The sequence below is a fragment of the Triturus cristatus genome, chromosome 1_2, assembly GCF_964204655.1.
Source record: "Triturus cristatus chromosome 1_2, aTriCri1.1, whole genome shotgun sequence".
Lineage (NCBI taxonomy): Eukaryota > Metazoa > Chordata > Amphibia > Caudata > Salamandridae > Triturus > Triturus cristatus.
The window spans coordinates 649,550,354-649,567,678 of NC_140580.1; the positions used below are offsets into that span (position 1 = coordinate 649,550,354).

At 41.6% G+C, this 17,325-nt stretch overlaps 1 protein-coding gene across 1 annotated transcript in view; it reads left to right on the forward strand.

Moving 5' to 3' along the window:
• Positions 1 to 17,325, forward strand: part of TUBGCP2 (tubulin gamma complex component 2) — a 257,023-nt gene that overhangs the window by 95,333 nt on the left and 144,365 nt on the right. Inside the window, exon 10 of the mRNA XM_085608073.1 lies at positions 14,835 to 15,015. Coding sequence (XP_085464199.1) covers positions 14,835 to 15,015 — 181 coding nt within the window. The remainder of the gene's footprint in view (positions 1 to 14,834; positions 15,016 to 17,325) is intronic.

A 17,325-nucleotide genomic window follows, 5' to 3' on the forward strand; every position in this document is an offset into this window, starting at 1 on the left:
TAAGGCTGGTTCTGATTTGTTCCAAATGAGGAAGATGTCATCGATGAATCGTCGGAAGAATATCAAACCTTCTTTCCATATTGGGTCTGTCAAAATATAGTCATTTTCAAATTTCGCCATGTACGTATTGGCGTAAAACGGTGCTCCCGGAAAGCCCATTGAAGTGCCATTCAATTGTATATAAAACCTTTCATTCCAACTGAAATAACTGTTTTATAAACAAAACTCAAGCAATTGTAAGATAAAACATTTAGGTATGTGTGCATTTTCTTCTCTCAGTAGAGCCCATTCGACTGCCTCAATTCCATTGGCATGTGGTATGGACGTGTACAATGCCACCACATCAATGGTGCATAGAATCCAGTTCTCTGTGTTTAGATTTTTGATCGTCTGCAAATTTCGTAGAAAATCTGTAGTATCTTCAATATAGGTTTGCCAGTTTTGTACGAATGATTGTAAAAAGATGTCGATGTACCGACCTGGTTTTTCACATATGGAATCACATGCCCCGCAAGCATATTGCAACGCTGCACGCATACCAAAAACTTTGCTTACATTCTCATAAATTTGAGTGCGTACACCACCTATCCTTACATGCTTCATTGACAACCCAGGAGAATAGACTCCGTAGGCTGCAGGGGTGTCCTGCTCATGCAGGGGCACCCTCTCACTTAGAACCAAGCACCCTGCCTTCAGGATTGTAAAGGCCTGCTATAAGGGAGACTTATAGGTTTTAAGTGCAGTGAGCCTTAGATATAGTTAACCTATATCTTAAGTAAGTGGTGCATGCACCAACTTACACAGGCTGCAATGACAAGCATGTAGTTCCATTTTGCATGGCCTCTCGTGGAAGGCATAATACATGCTTCAGCCCATGGGAGGCCTCTGGGGTACCTATGCCCTGGGTACATCTGTACTGTATACTAGGGACTGACAAGTGTACCCCAGTATCCAATCTGGAGTGTACCTAAGTACATATCATAACAGTTTAGGGAGAAAGCAGATAGACTGGGGTCCTGATTAGCAGGATCCCAGTCAACTAGTCAAAAACAGTGTTACATCAAGCAAAAAGGGTGGTTAACCATAAGAAGCAGATCCTGCTTACATACACCTATGAAATAGGGCTCTAGGGTTGTTATTATGGCTCCACTTCTCCCTTTGACAGCGAACCCGATAGTATTCAGTATCACATCCGAATAACTGAAGTATTGTTCTTTTTACTTCATCATAAGAAGTCATTCCTGCCGGGTAAGCAGCCTGGTAAGCCGCCTCTAAATCACACAACAGAAGTGGGGCAGTATATTGACTCCAGCGTTCACAGGGCTATGATGCCATGGATGCTACCCTTTCAAAATTAGTAAAGAATGAATAAGGGTCTTCTACCACTTGATACTTTTGGAGGATGGAACTGGGAACATTCGGATGGACCATAGCATTGTTAAAAGCTTCAACCAACTAAGAATGACTGCATTGTGAACTTGTTGGTCCTCGGCAACAGAGGAAGCGTGGGTTTTGAGGGCAGGCTGGATGTTCTCGAGGTCTTGTATTGCAGCTTGAGATTGTTGCTTTACCACAGGCTGTAAATGTCTCTGCCCCGCCGCCAGTTGTTTCACCATATCTTCCATAGTGATCGGTTGGGCCACCGCTACTCTCTCTTTAGGGATTAAAAATCCCACTTCTGACACCACTGTAAAGAGAGTAAGTATTCCCAGTGACCTGCTATTTATAGTTTTAGAACGTTTTTATTGTGAATTCAGGAAGTTGCACAGATATGTGATCTTAACAATTTATAATCTTAGCTGTTCCCTGGAAAACTCAGAGTCCATTAATCTGAAGCACAGTTCCACAAAGTTCCTATAACCAAGTTCATTTCCACATTTTCCGGAGTTGGCGCTCAGGGCTTTACCAAAGATGAGCCTCGGAAATAAAACAAAGAGATACTCACTGAGACTCTATGTCCTCTGTATTTATGCCACCACCAACATCTGTGTAGTGTGTGCAGAACAATTTGGGGGGTGGGTGTGACCCAGGTTTTCCATGCCCCTTCCTCCACTTTATAGGGTTCGGAAAGTTAGTCAGGGCCCCTCCACCAATCCCAAAAAGCCCCAACACAGGACTTGCCTGTAGCCACGGCTCAAAATCTCGGAGCTGTGGCATCCTGGGAGTGCTTGCCTTCAGTCTCCTTCTGGTCTCTGTACTTCTCTGTGTTCCTGATTTCTCCTGCGTTCGCCGGGACTGGAGTTTGGCTGGTTCCCTCGTTTGGTTGCGCCTCAGTCTCCCCTTCCTCATGCTCTCCTGCCTCCGGACTCTTCTCCTTCTTGTCCGCGACACTGTGTGTCCTGTACTCTGTACTTGCCGCGTTTTTCTGGTGTCTCTCTCTCTTCCGCTTCCAGTCGCCGCCCTTTTGACTTCCCGGCTTTGATGTCATTGTTGAAGACGTCCGAGCGTCTGGAGAATTAGGCACTGCTTCTCCCAGGTCTTCTTTGTCTGCCATATTTTAGGGTAAACATCAACTAGATTAAAACATATTTAAACATTGCTAGTTTAATAGAATAATTGTGGAGAATTTTGAAGGGGGGCCCTGATAATGTTTTTCTTTCACTGGAGGGGCGCAGCATTAAAAAGTTTCAAGACCACTGGTGTAAACTGTTTCCTGAATGTCTAACCCAACTCACCTGTTTGAGTAAGCCTTGGGCAGCTCTGTCTTGCTACCCTGAGTTAGTCAAGTGCCATAGAGGAGTACTTGGCTATCCAGGTTGGGGGTTCAGTAGTATTATAGCCCCAGGACACCAGCAGTGAACACCTCCAATGAATGCAACTGGAGCCCAGTAACCCCTTACCGCCCTCGTGCCCCAGGAACCTGGTTATCACAGAGGACATTCCACGTTTTCGGAGCAATGTAAGTGAACGCCTGTCCTCCTGATCTGTTTTTGTTTATGCGTGGCCTATAAGCCAGTAGAAGGCCTGTGGGGGGATGGTGTCCAGGTTGTCGGTGGAAGGTAGGTAGGCCTAAGTTGTATAATGCCTTGAATATATGTGTGTGAGGAGTTTAAAATGAGCGTGTTTGTGTATTGGGAGCCAGTGGAGCTCTCTGAGGGGTGGTGTGATGTGAGTTCTGTGTGGGAGGTTGAGGATGAATCTGGATGTCAAGTTCTGGATGGTTTGTAGTCTTCTAGTCAGTTGCTTGGTGATCGCGGCATAGAAGGTGTTCCTGTAGTCTAACTTCCCGGTGACAGGGACAGTAGTGACAGTTTTTCTAGTGTTGCTTGAAAGTTATTTGAACATCTGTCATAGTATTTTCAGGGCCTGGAAGCAGGACGGCATTGACTTGTTCAGTCAGGTCCAGTTTGCTGTCGAAGATTATTAAGAGGTTATTGGCGAGAGTGCTGGATGTGGTACCGAGTTTGGCCAGCCACCAGTTGGAATCCCATGGTGAGGTGTTCTTGCTGAAGATCCCTAGTTCTGTTTTGTCAGTGTTGAATTTCATACAGTTGGCTTTCATCCGGTTAGCGACTTCGGTCATGCAGGTGGTGAACATGTTTCTTGTATTGGGAATCTTGCCCATAAGAGAGGGTATGAGTTTTGTGTCATTTGCTTGGAGAGGATGTTGATGTCATGTGTGCAGATGACGTTGGTCAGAGGGATCATGTATGCGTTGAAGGTGGGGCTGAGCGATGAACCATGAGGCACTCTGTTGATGAGTCGGGCTTTCGAGGAGGAAGGTGCCAGACTGACAGCTTTTGTTCTATCCATTAAGAAGGAGCAGATCCTGCAGAGAGCGAGTCCTTGGATGTCAATGTTGTGCAGGTGCCTGATGATGATGGGGTGTGAGGCTGTATCAAATGCTGCAGAGAGGTCCAGGAGAATGAAGGCTGCTGTGTTTACTCTGTCAAGAATAATGTGGATGCCGTCTGAGGTGCCGATAAGTGCTGTTTCTGTACTGTGGTTGGGCTTGAATGTGAGTTGCTGAGATGGTCAGTGAGGCATCCTGTGATTAGTTTCTCTAAGACCTTTGCCGGGTTTGGTAAGAGGGAGAGCATATGCATATCTCAGGTGCTCTGAACCAACAAGAACACTTCCACAAGGATAGCCACAAGAGAGTCCTGGATGATATAGTCATACAAGACAACTTCAAAGAGTGGTGTACGCCATCTCTAGACCTCTTCTCAACTGTTTAAAACAGAAAACGCAGAGACTTAATGTCCAAAGCCCTAGAGCCAGGATCAGTGGGCATTTCCCTTTTGATCAGTTGGTCAAGGACAATGTATGCACACCTTCCTTCCTATCCCACTCATTTTGACTTTGCTTTTGAAACTAAACAACTTGTAGGCGATGATGATTCGTAATAGCACCAGAGTGCATGATGGTAACCAAACTTTCTTCAACTGTCTATCAGGTCACACAAGCTACTGCCATACAGATCAAAACTACTACCTTGGCTACTTAACTTAAAATTGCTGAATTTGGCAGCATGGCACCTGAATTCAAACTATATAGAAATTTGAACCTGCATGTATGGAAATTCTGAAGGAACACAAGCACCCATTCATGAGGGCATGCTATGAACTAAAATGGAAAGCATTCTCTATATGGTACCAAAATAATGGACCTGGCCCATTCTCCTATCTAGAGGACATCGTCATCCCATACCACTTGCATTTGGCCCAATCAGAACTGCAGTTGCCACCTCAAAAAGTACATCTTGCCACAATTGTAGCGTATAGAAAAACCTAAAGAAGGTGTTCCTTTTCATCGAAACACAGTTGCCTCCATGGGAATTTAACTTAGTTGTATTCAAATTAATGAGCTTCTCCTTCATCATAGCCTATTTACAAGGCTACATTAATGTGTCTCCCCTGGAACACATCATACTTAATAGCAATAGCATCTGCTCCAGGGTGAGAAACATCAACACCCTTACTGCTGTGGAATAATACACAGTTTTCCATGTGCATTCTTCTCTAAGTTGTCACTTCACAATAATCATAATTTTGCCTGCCTTCTCTCTCAATCCATCAACCCCAACAGAATGCTACCAGCATTCGTTAGATGTAGGAAGAGTATGTTTGTTCTACGTAGGCAAACCAAAATCACTTACAGGCACATGAATCAAAGAAAAAACCGGTCGCAAACTGGCAGATTCTCAGAATCTGCCCCTTTGCGACCGGTATTTTTGCATTTCGGATGCATCATCCCAAAAGCAAAAATCACAATTTAAGGAATCTCTAAATTGCGATTACTTAAATTGCGACTGCATTTAAAGAATCCCAAATTGAGATTCCTTAAATGCAATGCATTAAGGTAACAAAATTAGCGATTTCGCTAATAGGGGGAGCAAATTACCATAAATAAAGTTGAACTTCATGGTAATTTGCAAAAACTTTGAAAAATGCACTTTTGTGCATTTTTCAAAGTTTCATGTTGCGCACACACATGCCCTTAGGGCATGTGTGTGTGCAACATATGTGCACAGATCAATTTCAGGGGTGCAATAGGGTGTCATTTTGACACCCTTGCACCCTTGAAATTGCATGAGCAATTTGCGAGTACCTACTGGTACTTGCAAATTGCTCATGCAATCTCCAATTCATTCCTATGGGCCTGGAGGCCTATAGGAATGAATGGGACGGCTTTCCTTAATTGCGACTCGCAATTTGCGAGTCGCAATTAAGGAATGTGTAGGAATCGCTATTTTTATAGCGATTCCTACATGCATAGGCTTTTGCAATTCCTTAATTGCAATTCCTTAATAATCGCAATTAAGGAATCGCAAAAGCCTACGTTGATGCATGTGCCAGTTTGTTATTTTGGATATTCGAAACAGCTAATCATGCACACTCTCATACATTCTTTCTATATCTCTGTCAGTCACCACACAAAACAACTGACTCTGGAAGGCAACTGACAATACAAAGCATTATGAGACATGGAAGTTCCTCGAGCATTAAAAGGGCAGGAGACTAGTTTCCCAGCATTCCAATGTAAGCCTATCAGACTGCACTTTTCCTTCAGTATTAGGTAGGTTTTCAGCAATTTGAACATTATGTGCCGCAAAGCAGAAACACCAGCAGTCGGACTTTCTACTTTATGATAAAACAGCCGTGGATAGATAGTTGTAACTTGGATCATTATTCAGAGATGCTGGTCAGTATCCTAGTTTCCTAATAAGGCATTTGGACTCCTCTGTGAATGTATGTTTGCTATTAGGTTCTTGATTTATATCGGTGCATGAGTTCAAGGTGGTGGTTCATGGCGGAGTTTTGGGGGGGTGGAAGTGTAGCAGTGGTGTGTGGTCGTTCATGATGGTAGTGATCGTTTGGTATGTGGCTGGTGGTCTGTGGGGGTTTTGGAGTTAAAGTTGGTGGTTCATTGTTGTGGTGCTTCGTGGTGGTGGTAATTCATGGTGGTGGCAGTGGTTTGTAATAGGGGTTAAAGGTAATGGTTATGGTTCCCAGTGGTTGTTAGTAGGGATTTGTGGCGGTGGCTTGTGATGGTGCTTGGTGGTAGTAGTTTGTAGTGATGGTGTCAGATGGAAAGTTGATGCAAGATGGTGATGGGTGGTTTTTGACAGTTGTGAAATGGTTTGTCAGCAAATAGTTACTTTTTTCTATATTTGTCTTGTTAAACCTATTCTATAGTGGCAATGTACTAGAAGGAAAAGCACAATTTAGAAGTCATGTTTTAATTTATTTAAAATGTGCTTTGCACGTAAAGTTTGATTTATAATAATACACATAGTTGTATAAAACCTAGTTTAAATATTAGCACATTAATCTCATCAAAAGCAATAGTTCATCAAAAGCAATAGTTTAAATATTAGCACATTAATCTCATCAAAAACAGACATTTCTCAAAACATTGAGAAACTTATCTGCAATCTCGGGCAATAAATGAATACTAAACTGGCAATACTAGATACTCAACTGCTCAAAATCTTTCCAAACAGCATTACATTTATAAATCATGCAATATGAAAAAAACATAATGACCAATTTGTAACCTTGTCCTATGTTGCCATCATGCAGCTCAGATGACATGTGGAAATGTCACTTGAACCCCACAATGGCAATATAGGCTATTCTACACATTTAGCCGTTATGCAATGATTATATATATGTAACAACATCAGACTAAGGCATAGCCGAAACGCGTCATGTTTTCCATGCTCGCTATGCAATAAATGACCTAAGAACTGCAGAAGTGTCCCGTGAGTGCTTTCCTAAGTTTGTGATGTGACTGGGACTGAGCGCGCATATATATATATATATATATATATATATATATATATATATATATATATATATATATATATATGAAATCCAACAGGCTGTCTCCCACCTCCAACCGGCGAGGAAGAAGCACACGGACACCAACTTGTGCTTCACAGGTTTTTAATGGCAATCAGCACCCACACAGCACGCCATTACGCGTTTCGGCCACCAGATTGCCTTGATCACATGTGACCGCCAGTAGATATATACATGTGTATATATATATATATATATATATATATATATATACATGTATATATCTACTGGCGGTCGCCAGTAGATAATTATAGTTAGGACCGTGTTTCCATAGGAAATCCGCAACATTCTATTTGGAATAACTTTGGCGCCAGTCGACGAATCCTCGCAAAATTTTCAAAACTAATGGGGCGCCACGCTCCGCTCCTACCCTGAAAGTCTCGGGGGGATTCGTCAAGCGAGGGCTGAGAAAAAAGGGGGGTCCCAAAACGCGTTTTCCCCATGCATTTTTCCATAGGACCTTTAGACACAGCTACAGCCCGAACGGCTGAACAGAATTACTTGAAATTTGGCAGAGAGGTAGTCCTCAGGTCAAGGATGTGCCTTTTGTAGGTCTGGTGTAAATCTGTTCAGTAGGTCCTGAGAAAATAGCATTTAAATCAATATATATATCTGTAAGCGCGCTTACCGTAAGCTTACCGTACGCATACGGTGCCGTGCGCGAGCTCAATTCTGATTGGTGGTTACATGACTGTAAACATTCGAATCGGTCGAAATCAGGAAGTGTCGGCCGCCATTTTCTGTCTCTCGCACTGAGAAACAAAGGTGGGGAACGTGAAACGGGGGCAACGAAGAGAGTTGCAGACCCCCTAGTGTTTGTCAGGGGGTCCAAGAAGGACCCAAAAGTACGAAAAATAAATTTTATAATTTAAAAAAAAAATCGCGGGGTAAGCGTACGGTAAGCTTACCGTACGCGCACGGCAAAAAAAATAATTTAAAAAAAATAACGAAGTAACAATCACATTTATTAAATAAATTAAAGGACCCACAAGGGAGAAAAAAACAAATGTTACTGCGTAAAAAAAGGTGAGGCGCGCACGGCATGGACTGCGCAACGTGGGTGCTCGGTGCGCGAAGCGCACCGTGCGCCCACAGCGCGCGCACGGTGTGCGAAGCGCACCGTGCGCGCAGGGTGTGCGCATAGTGAAAAAACAGAAAAAAAAATAAATACATAACTTAGCATTTAAAAAAACGTACAAATTCACTGAAAAAACCATAGGTTTCACACACGTTATAGTTAGGAATTATCATTTACAAAACCTTGCAAATTCACTTAAAAAACCATAGGTTTCACACATGTTGTAGTTAGCTGTACATTTCACTCGTAAAAAACCAATGAAATTCCACGTTATAGTTAGATCAGGTAACTATAACTTGCGCGACCGCAATCCACAATGTGTAATTTCAGATGTCATCATTGATGTCATGAGTGATGTCACTGACCATGTCATGAGTGATGTACTATGTGACGTCATCAGCAGTTTATTGTGGGCTCGCAAGTTATAGTTACCTGATCTAACTATAACGTGGAATTTCATTGGTTTTTTACGAGTGAAATGTACAGCTAACTATAACATGTGTGAAACCTATGGTTTTTTAAGTGAAATATATATATATATATATATATATATATATATCTATATATATATATATATATATATTCTGTCAATTCCTTCTAGGTCCTTAGAAGAAAAACAAAGCCATGTGCGGTCCTTTAAATCCTTTCATTCAGCCACTTTGCCGAATGCGTTTCGAGTGCAACGCACTCTTGTTCACTTACAATTGAAATTGAAGCGAGCGGCCATTTTACATTATTTCCCACGTGATTTGACTAAACTACAATTAAAGTGCATTAGAAAACAGACTTGTAGTTTTTTGTTATTGTACTATTTTGTGTGTGCAGCACGCGACAACGGACAAAACGCCTTAGTTAATATTCATTTCGATATTGAATAAAACATGCGTAAAAATATACTGTATAAAATATACATTTAAAAGTGCTTTTTTTAAATACAAATATATACAATAATAATTAAATATTATACATAATTTGAAATATTTTAAATATTTCCTTTGTTTCTCAATAAAGCCCCAGTGGGCTCACGTAAACAAGGCTTTGCCTCTCTTTGCTGCTCTTCATTATTGCCCCAGTGGGCATATCACAATTATTGATACAATTTAATTTATTCTACAAGTCTTAAAATCATCTTAAAACCCAACTTTAAAACCCAACATAAAAACTGATAAAGGTGAAATATCTCGATATTCAGACTAAATGAGTATACAAATCTTCTTCTATGTTCAGACCATCCGGTTGTTAAGAATTCAATTCTACAATGTATCGTGATTCCAATTTTCTCAAAATTCTTTCACGGTTCCCACCTCTTGAGTTTTTTGTCACAGCATCAATCACAAAGTAAGTTAACCCTTTTACATCTTTATTGTGGAATTTCTCAAAATGTCTGGCGAGGTGCTGTAGAATTCTCTTGTGCACCTCTAGGATTGTGCTGCCCACGTATTGCAGGCCACAAGGGCACTGGAGCACGTAGACAGCATAATCTGTTTTACAGGTGAATTTGCCTCTGATTTTCTTTAGATTTCTACTGAAGCCTTGCTGGTACCTTTCTGTATTCATGCCATGTGTTCAAGCCTTACACTTGGGGCATTTTACAAACCCCCGGCGTCTTGTAAGCCATGTGATCTTCTGTTGTGGCTTACTCAAAGTGTTCTTCACCAGGGCTTGTTTAAAGGATTTCACTCTGCGGAATGTGATCTGGGGTCTCCGTGTAACAGATTTGCCTAAAATTGGATCATTCTTTATCAAATGCCAGTGTTTATTGTAAATGTTCCTTAGTTTTTCATGCTGTGTGCTGTAGAATGTCATAAATCTACAGTCCTTATTCATTTCTTTTCCATTCTTTTTGTTTACCTCTTTTTTGCTAAACAAAATTTCTTCTCTTTTCTTTTCATTTGTTCTACGCATGGCATCTTCAACCCAACTGTCAGGATACCCTTTATCTTTGAACCTTTTTTTCAGGATTTTCATTTCTTTTTTCATTTCTTTTTCACTGCTACAATTGAGTTTAGTTCTTAGGCATTCCCCATAGGGGATGCTTCTCTTTAAATTTACCGGGTGGAAACTTTTAGCATGTAGAAGCGTATTATTAGATGTGGGTTTCCTGTATAGTTTGGTTTCTATTTTTCCATCCTCTATAAACACTGTTACATCTAAAAAGTTGACACTAGTCCGGCTGATTTCACTCGTAAAACTTAAATTGAGGTCATTCTTTTGGAGTTCATTAATAAAAGATTTTGCTTGGTCTTCAGTGCCCTTCCACACTAAAAGTAGGTCATTTATGAACCTGCTCCAATGCATGATATTCTCTTCCCATTCTTTGTGGTATTGCGACCGGACCACCTGCTCCTCCCACCAGCCCATATGCAAATGAGCATAACTGGGGGCGAAGCAGGTGCCCATTGCCGTACCGCAAATCTGTTGAAAGAATTCCTCGTTGAAGAGGAAATAATTACTTGTCAGAGATTTTTCAACCACGCTGAGGATCATTTGTGTATGTGCCCACAATGTTATTGGTCTCATCCCCAGAAAATGCTTGATAGCCATCAAGCCATCTTTATGGCGAATGCTGGTGTATAATGTTGACACATCAATGGTTATGAGTAGATAATCATCTTCCCAGGGTATATCATAGATTCCTCTAAAAAAATCTCCAGTATCTTCAATATAAGATGGTAAAGATTGCACTAATGGATTGAGAAAAGTGTCAACATATTTTGATGTATTCTCTAGTGAACTCCCTATTGCTGAGATGATTGGACGCCCAGGGGGATCTACGATATTTTTGTGGACTTTTGGGATTAGGTAGAAGACTGGTGTTATTGGATGATCAATTTAAAAGAAATTTATATTCATCATGGTTGAGTAAACCTGTTCAAACCAAATTCTCAGCTTGGCATTGTAACTATTGTTACTCTCTTTTAAGTCTCTTTCTACCACTCTTATGTAGCACTTTTTGTTATTGAGTTGTTTATAGGCTTCTATTAGATACCAATAAATTTCTTTTAACATGTGTGAAACCTATGGTTTTTTAGTGAAAAAAAAAATATATATATATATATATATTTTCACTGAAAAAACCATAGGTTTCACACACGTTATAGTTAGGAATTAGCATTTAAAAAACCTTGCAAATTCACTTAAAAAACCATAGGTTTCACACATGTTATAGTTAGGTGGATATTTCACTGGTAAAAAACCAATTCAATTCCCCCGTTATAGTTAGTTGAGATAACTATAACTCGCGCGCCCGCAATCCTCTGCTCATGACGTCACATATTACATCATTCATGACATGGTCAGTGGCATCACTCATGACATCATCCTTGTGATAGAGTGGCGGTCGCGCGAGCTATAGTTATCTCAACTAACTATAACGGGGGAATTTCATTGGTTTTTTAAGTGAATTTGCAAGGTTTTTTAAATGCTAGTTCCTAACTATAACGTGTGTGAAACCTATGTTTTTTTCAGTGAATTTGTATGTTTTTTTAAATGCTAAGTTATGTATGTATTATTATTTTTTAATATATTTATTTTTCAATAAACTACGTATTAAATTTTTTTTTAATGGTTTTTCACCATGCGCGCACGGTGCACGCACCCCCGCGATTTAAAAAAAAAAATGTTTTTTTCTGCCTTCGGGGTCCTTCAGGGACCCCCTGACCAAGGCTAGGGGGTCAGGAACTCTCTACCCTGCCCCCTTTTCACGTTCGCCACCTTCCTTTTCCACTCTCGCACTGAAAACAAACAAAATGGCGGCCGACACTTCCTGATTTCGACCGATTGGAACGTTGACTGACATGTAACAACCAATCAGAATTACGCTCGCGCACGTTAGGGTGAGCGCACGGTGCGCGGCTATAGATATGTATGTGCTTTTTACTGCAATTTTCTCTGGAACTACTGAACAGATTGACTCCATATATGCAAAAGCCACATCCCTGACCTGAGGACTACCTCTCTGCCAAATTTCAAGTAATTCTGTTCAGCCGTTCGGGCTGTACCTTCGACTAAAGGTCCTATGGGAAAATGCATGGGGAAAACGCGTTTTGGGACCCCCCTTTTTTCTCGGCCCCCGCTTGACGAATCCCCCCGAGACTTTCAGGGTAGGAGCTGAGCGCCCCATTAGTTTTGAAAATTTCGCGAAGATTCGTCAACCGGCGCCAAAGTTATTCAAAATAGAATTTTGAGATTTCCTATGGAAACACGGTCCCAACTATAACTATCTACTGGCGACCGCCAGTAGATAATATATATATATATATATATATATATATATGTGTTTCGGTCTCACACAGACCTTGATCACATACATGGTATATATATGTGTGTGTGTGTGTGTGTGTAGCTATATATATGTATGTGTGTGTAGATAGATAATCACATAAATGGTATGTAGTTGTTTGTGGTTGGTGTGCTTGGTGGTTCTGGTGGTGTAATTGTAGTTTGTGACTGTTTGTGGTGGTTGGGGTTTTGGATGCTGGTGGTGATTTGTCATTCATAGTGGTGGTTCTTGGTTGTTTCAGACATTAGGTGAGAGTGAGAAAGTGGTGGTACTAACTGCCTTTCAAAAGAACAGTGCTAATGTTTGTATCAATGGTGATAGCTGTGTCTATTATCAAACTGATGCCCACCGCTAATCTCCCGAAGTTTTTTCACCCCATTTTTGATCAAATGGTGCCATAGCTTTGCAAGGTTTTTGATATTTCATAGCTGACCTAGACCCAATCATGCCTCCATTATGCAAATAGGGATGTACCCAAAATCTCCAGAGTACTTCTTTGATCCTCCTCTACTAGTGCTGAATAAGTAGTAGACCTAGCAGACAATCCCTGCATTCCAGTGGTCTGTGGTGAGGGCTTTATTCATTTTATTTGAGGAAAGACGTTTAGGACAATCTTGGACCTTTTTCACACAAATGAGTATTTTCAAGATGGTCAGTCTAGCTCAATCAATTATGTAACTTGTAAAGCGCACTACATACTCGAGGGGGTTTCAAGGTGCTTGGGGGTGGGGGGGGGGGTAGCTGTTAGTGGTCGAAGAGCCAGGTCTTGAGTTGTCTCCTGAAGGTCAGCAGGTCTTCGGTTTGAGGTAGGTGGAGGGGGAGGGTGTTCCGGGTGCACAATGATGCTTTTCAGCTTGAGTTGCCTTCCCACATTTTCAAAAAGTCAGTGATAGCAGTCTAGTACAGATGGAAGGGTATTCATGTGTATTCAACTTAACTGACTATCAGCTATTGCTTGCTCAAAGTTATATTGTTGCAAAGGTTAACATTTCTACTTTTCATACTTGACATTTTGATGAATTCACCAAAGTCACTGCTATTCACCACGGAGAGAATGTTAGTCATTGGGCAGTTCTCAATAGCTGGAAAGGCTTCCACCTCTGACCTGCATCCGCAGACGATTGCGTTCCACCCCTCTCATTGCTTCCCACCCCCCCCCCCCCCCCCCCCCCTACACACGCACTTTTGTTTCGCCCCACCCAGGCATGTTATGAGCTGAGACAGCCACTATGACATTGTCATTCTAGGATTCCTCACTTCCCAAGGGCATTAAGATGTTACTCTTACCTTTATTACTTGAAATTCATATAGTGCACTATTGTGGAATCCAGTTCTAAAGCCATTGCTCAAAATAATCATCATGCAAAATATATTGAGCCAATTCTATTTAGTTTTGATTGCTGTTTTTTTTAATTGGATTTTCCAATTGGTCCAGAAAAGGTGAGGCTATGATGTAGAACCTCTGGTGATTTTGGTCCTCCGAGTTCCTACATCCCTTTCCTTTATATAGTTCACTCATGTTCCGTTTTCCTGTCTATATAAAACACGTACTTGTATCACTAAGAAATAAATCTGAAAAAAGCCAGACAAGCGAATGGCATTTCATGTTCCTGGTATGGATGTGCAGATGTGTGCACTCTGGCTTCCCAGACTTTTATCTGTTCTATACAAAACATTCTGGTCTCCTGATTGCTCAGAAAGGTAATCTCATTAGTGTAGAAGAAGAGGAGCTCCGTTGTTAGCAATGCAAGCATTGTTACACTGATTTGTTTGTGTTGTCTTTTATGCATTACCCTTTGAATCCAGATACATTATCGCAGTGACCTTAAACACATGCCTTTGTATTCTTTCCACATTGACTATGGTTGGATCGAGCTTTACTTTTTTAAGAATGGATTATGTTGTTTGCTTGCTGATGAGAGCATTTTTTGTAGCTGTTCAACGCTTCTGACTGCTCCTTGTGTGTTGCTCGGTATGTCTAGGACATCTTTTTGCGCATGTGGTGGTGTCTGTTCCGTAATGTGTTCCAACTGATCTTCTTAGCTCCTTAAAGTTATTAATGGTATTTCTGTATAGAGGGGATTTTGTCATCTCAAGTATGCACCCCTCTATGTTGGTTTTTGTGATCCAAATGAAACAATAAATGTTCTTTTGCATGCATCTCTAGGAAAATACTTGAATGTTGTTCGTGAGTGTGGCAGAGATGTTCCATGCCCTGTAGCCAAAGAGATTCTCTACACCCTGAAGGAAAGGGCATATGTGGAACAAATTGAAAAGGCCTACAGCTATGCCAGCAAATTGCTGCTAGACTTCTTGATGGAGGAAAAGGAACTGGTGGCACGTCTGAGGTATGACTACACATGGGATTTTGTTAACCCAGCTATTGCAGGATTAGTAGAGCCTATATGTTATACTTTGGGCATGTTAAGCACCACTTAACAGCACCACTGCAGATGGCTTCTGTCACCCTGGAGTTGCGTATGATCCCACTGTAAAACAACAATGCTCATCCCTTGGTTCCTTCCCACCAACTAACCTTCCTACTACAACAGAGCCTGTACCTTCATAATAGTGTTTGGTTTAACTCATTCTGTTAGCTCAGCTTGTGTGCAGTGCTGGAGCTCATGTGCAACGTTAGCTCAACAACAGAGGTTGTGCACCCTTATGCTGAGTTTTCATTTAGCTTTGCTTCAGATGCACGACATGCATTTCGCTGTAGAGTTCTTTCACATCTTACTCCACCACCAGTGTCTGTAGGTCTTCTCTGTAGCTCAAACTCTAGCTTACTGAATCAGAAAGTTAGAACCCAAGTAGTAGAGATGAAGAACTCTTGCTCATCCTTTCTCCTGCAACATTGCTCACACATCTTTAGTCTGAGTTCAACAATTATTCAACTGCTCAGTTTTAGAAAGTCGATATTTAATTCCCCCAAATCACAGCAGGTGCACCAGGTCTGGTCCGTCTAAGATTTTGTCTGACTCCCTATTCACACCTCAAAAGGTCTTTAGTATTCAAACCTGTAACTAAGACCTATAGATCACTCTTATCCCTGCTTTAGCCAGAGGAAGGCCTGTGCTCTAGTGCTAAATCTTTAATTTTGTGTTTTTTGTTTGTGTGTGTGTGCCCCTTTCTCCTTTCAAAATAACCTCGTAAACAAATGTAATCTTAGGCAACTTCTATGGCAAAATGTGTTATAAAATACACTATGTTACCCAATGATTCCCCTTTGAAAGAGTTTGGATTGTTCCTTTCACTCGCTTGGTGTGGTGTAACAAGTCTCCTCGACTCCCGGGTTATAATTTCTTGTAGCATTCAATAGACTTTTTGCCTTGTACCCTCCAAACAATAAATCAGCCTTAACCTCTTTCCCGAAAACAGATCACCCAATTTTCATACTACAGTACCACAGCTTTGTTCATGTTGTAGACACCCTCTTAAAACCATCATTATTTGATTCCAGCAGAACAGAATCTTGCTTCTAGTTAGTTCACCCAACTTCTAGCTGGCAGAGGTAACTAAATCATGCTTTATTGTTCCCTCTTTTAGCTTTTTTCTAAACCCTGCCATCAATTCCGAATATTCATCCCGATGGATACATCTTATTTCAGATTCAGCATTTTAGAATAGTCTCCTGGTGCACAATTGGATCCGGAAAGGTTTCTCAGTGCTCCAGTGAGCCGCAAGGAGGTGTTATGTGGCTCCTTGCTGACTACACATCGTCTCATAAGTGATAGAGGACATTGTGTCCATTCTTCCCTCTCGTTCCAACGCGGATCTAGAGCCCCATTCCTTTTTTGTCAGCTTTCCAATGACTTCTATGATATCAAAGTGTTCTCCGAAATTAAATCCCCATAAAAAACTACAGGTTTCAAGCCACGTCATGACTGAAAGAAGCAGATGTCAGTCATGGACCAGCACCAGGTGTGTCTTTGGAGTGTGGGCTTAGAACTCGATTCTAAATTGTCTAATAAATGTTCATCTCGCACCAAAGGTGATCCAAGACTGAGAGGCTCTTAAGTCGCTGATTCGGTCCAGGTCCTGATGCCGCTTCTGAGACTGTTCAACTTCGTTATTGAAGTCCTCCGCTAGGTCCAAGCATAAGCACAGGAAAACAAACCAAGACTCAATCTCATCCTACCAGTCTGACTCTAGAGAAAAGAAGCAATAGCGTTACAGTGTTAGTTTCACTCCTTAAAGTCTCCGGCAATGGAAACAATATCTCAGTTGGTCCCGATGTGCACTGAATATCCAGGTCCGTCATCAACCCCGCAGCAGATTGAGACTTCAAGCAGGTCATGCTACAAATTTTCTGTGTGTTTTTGGCTCCTTCTGGCACCCATTTCGCCCCATGGAACCACCAGGGTCTTCAGTCTAGTTCCTGCCAGCGGGGACATCCCCGGTGCCTGCTGTACCCTTGGGACCCAATGCCAGTGCAGACTTCTACTCTGGCCCCGAAATTGACGCCAGTATCTGCTACCTCAATACTGGCACCAGTGCCATCAGTGCCAGAGGGCGAGCCAGTGCTGACGACAATGTCTTATGCCAAACCTACTTCAGCTCTAATGTTGTACAGTGAAATAACAAAAACACAACAGGTCGTCCTGCAACCCAACTCCAAGTCAGTGCCTCTGGCACATTGTATCTCCAGCAAAGCCTCC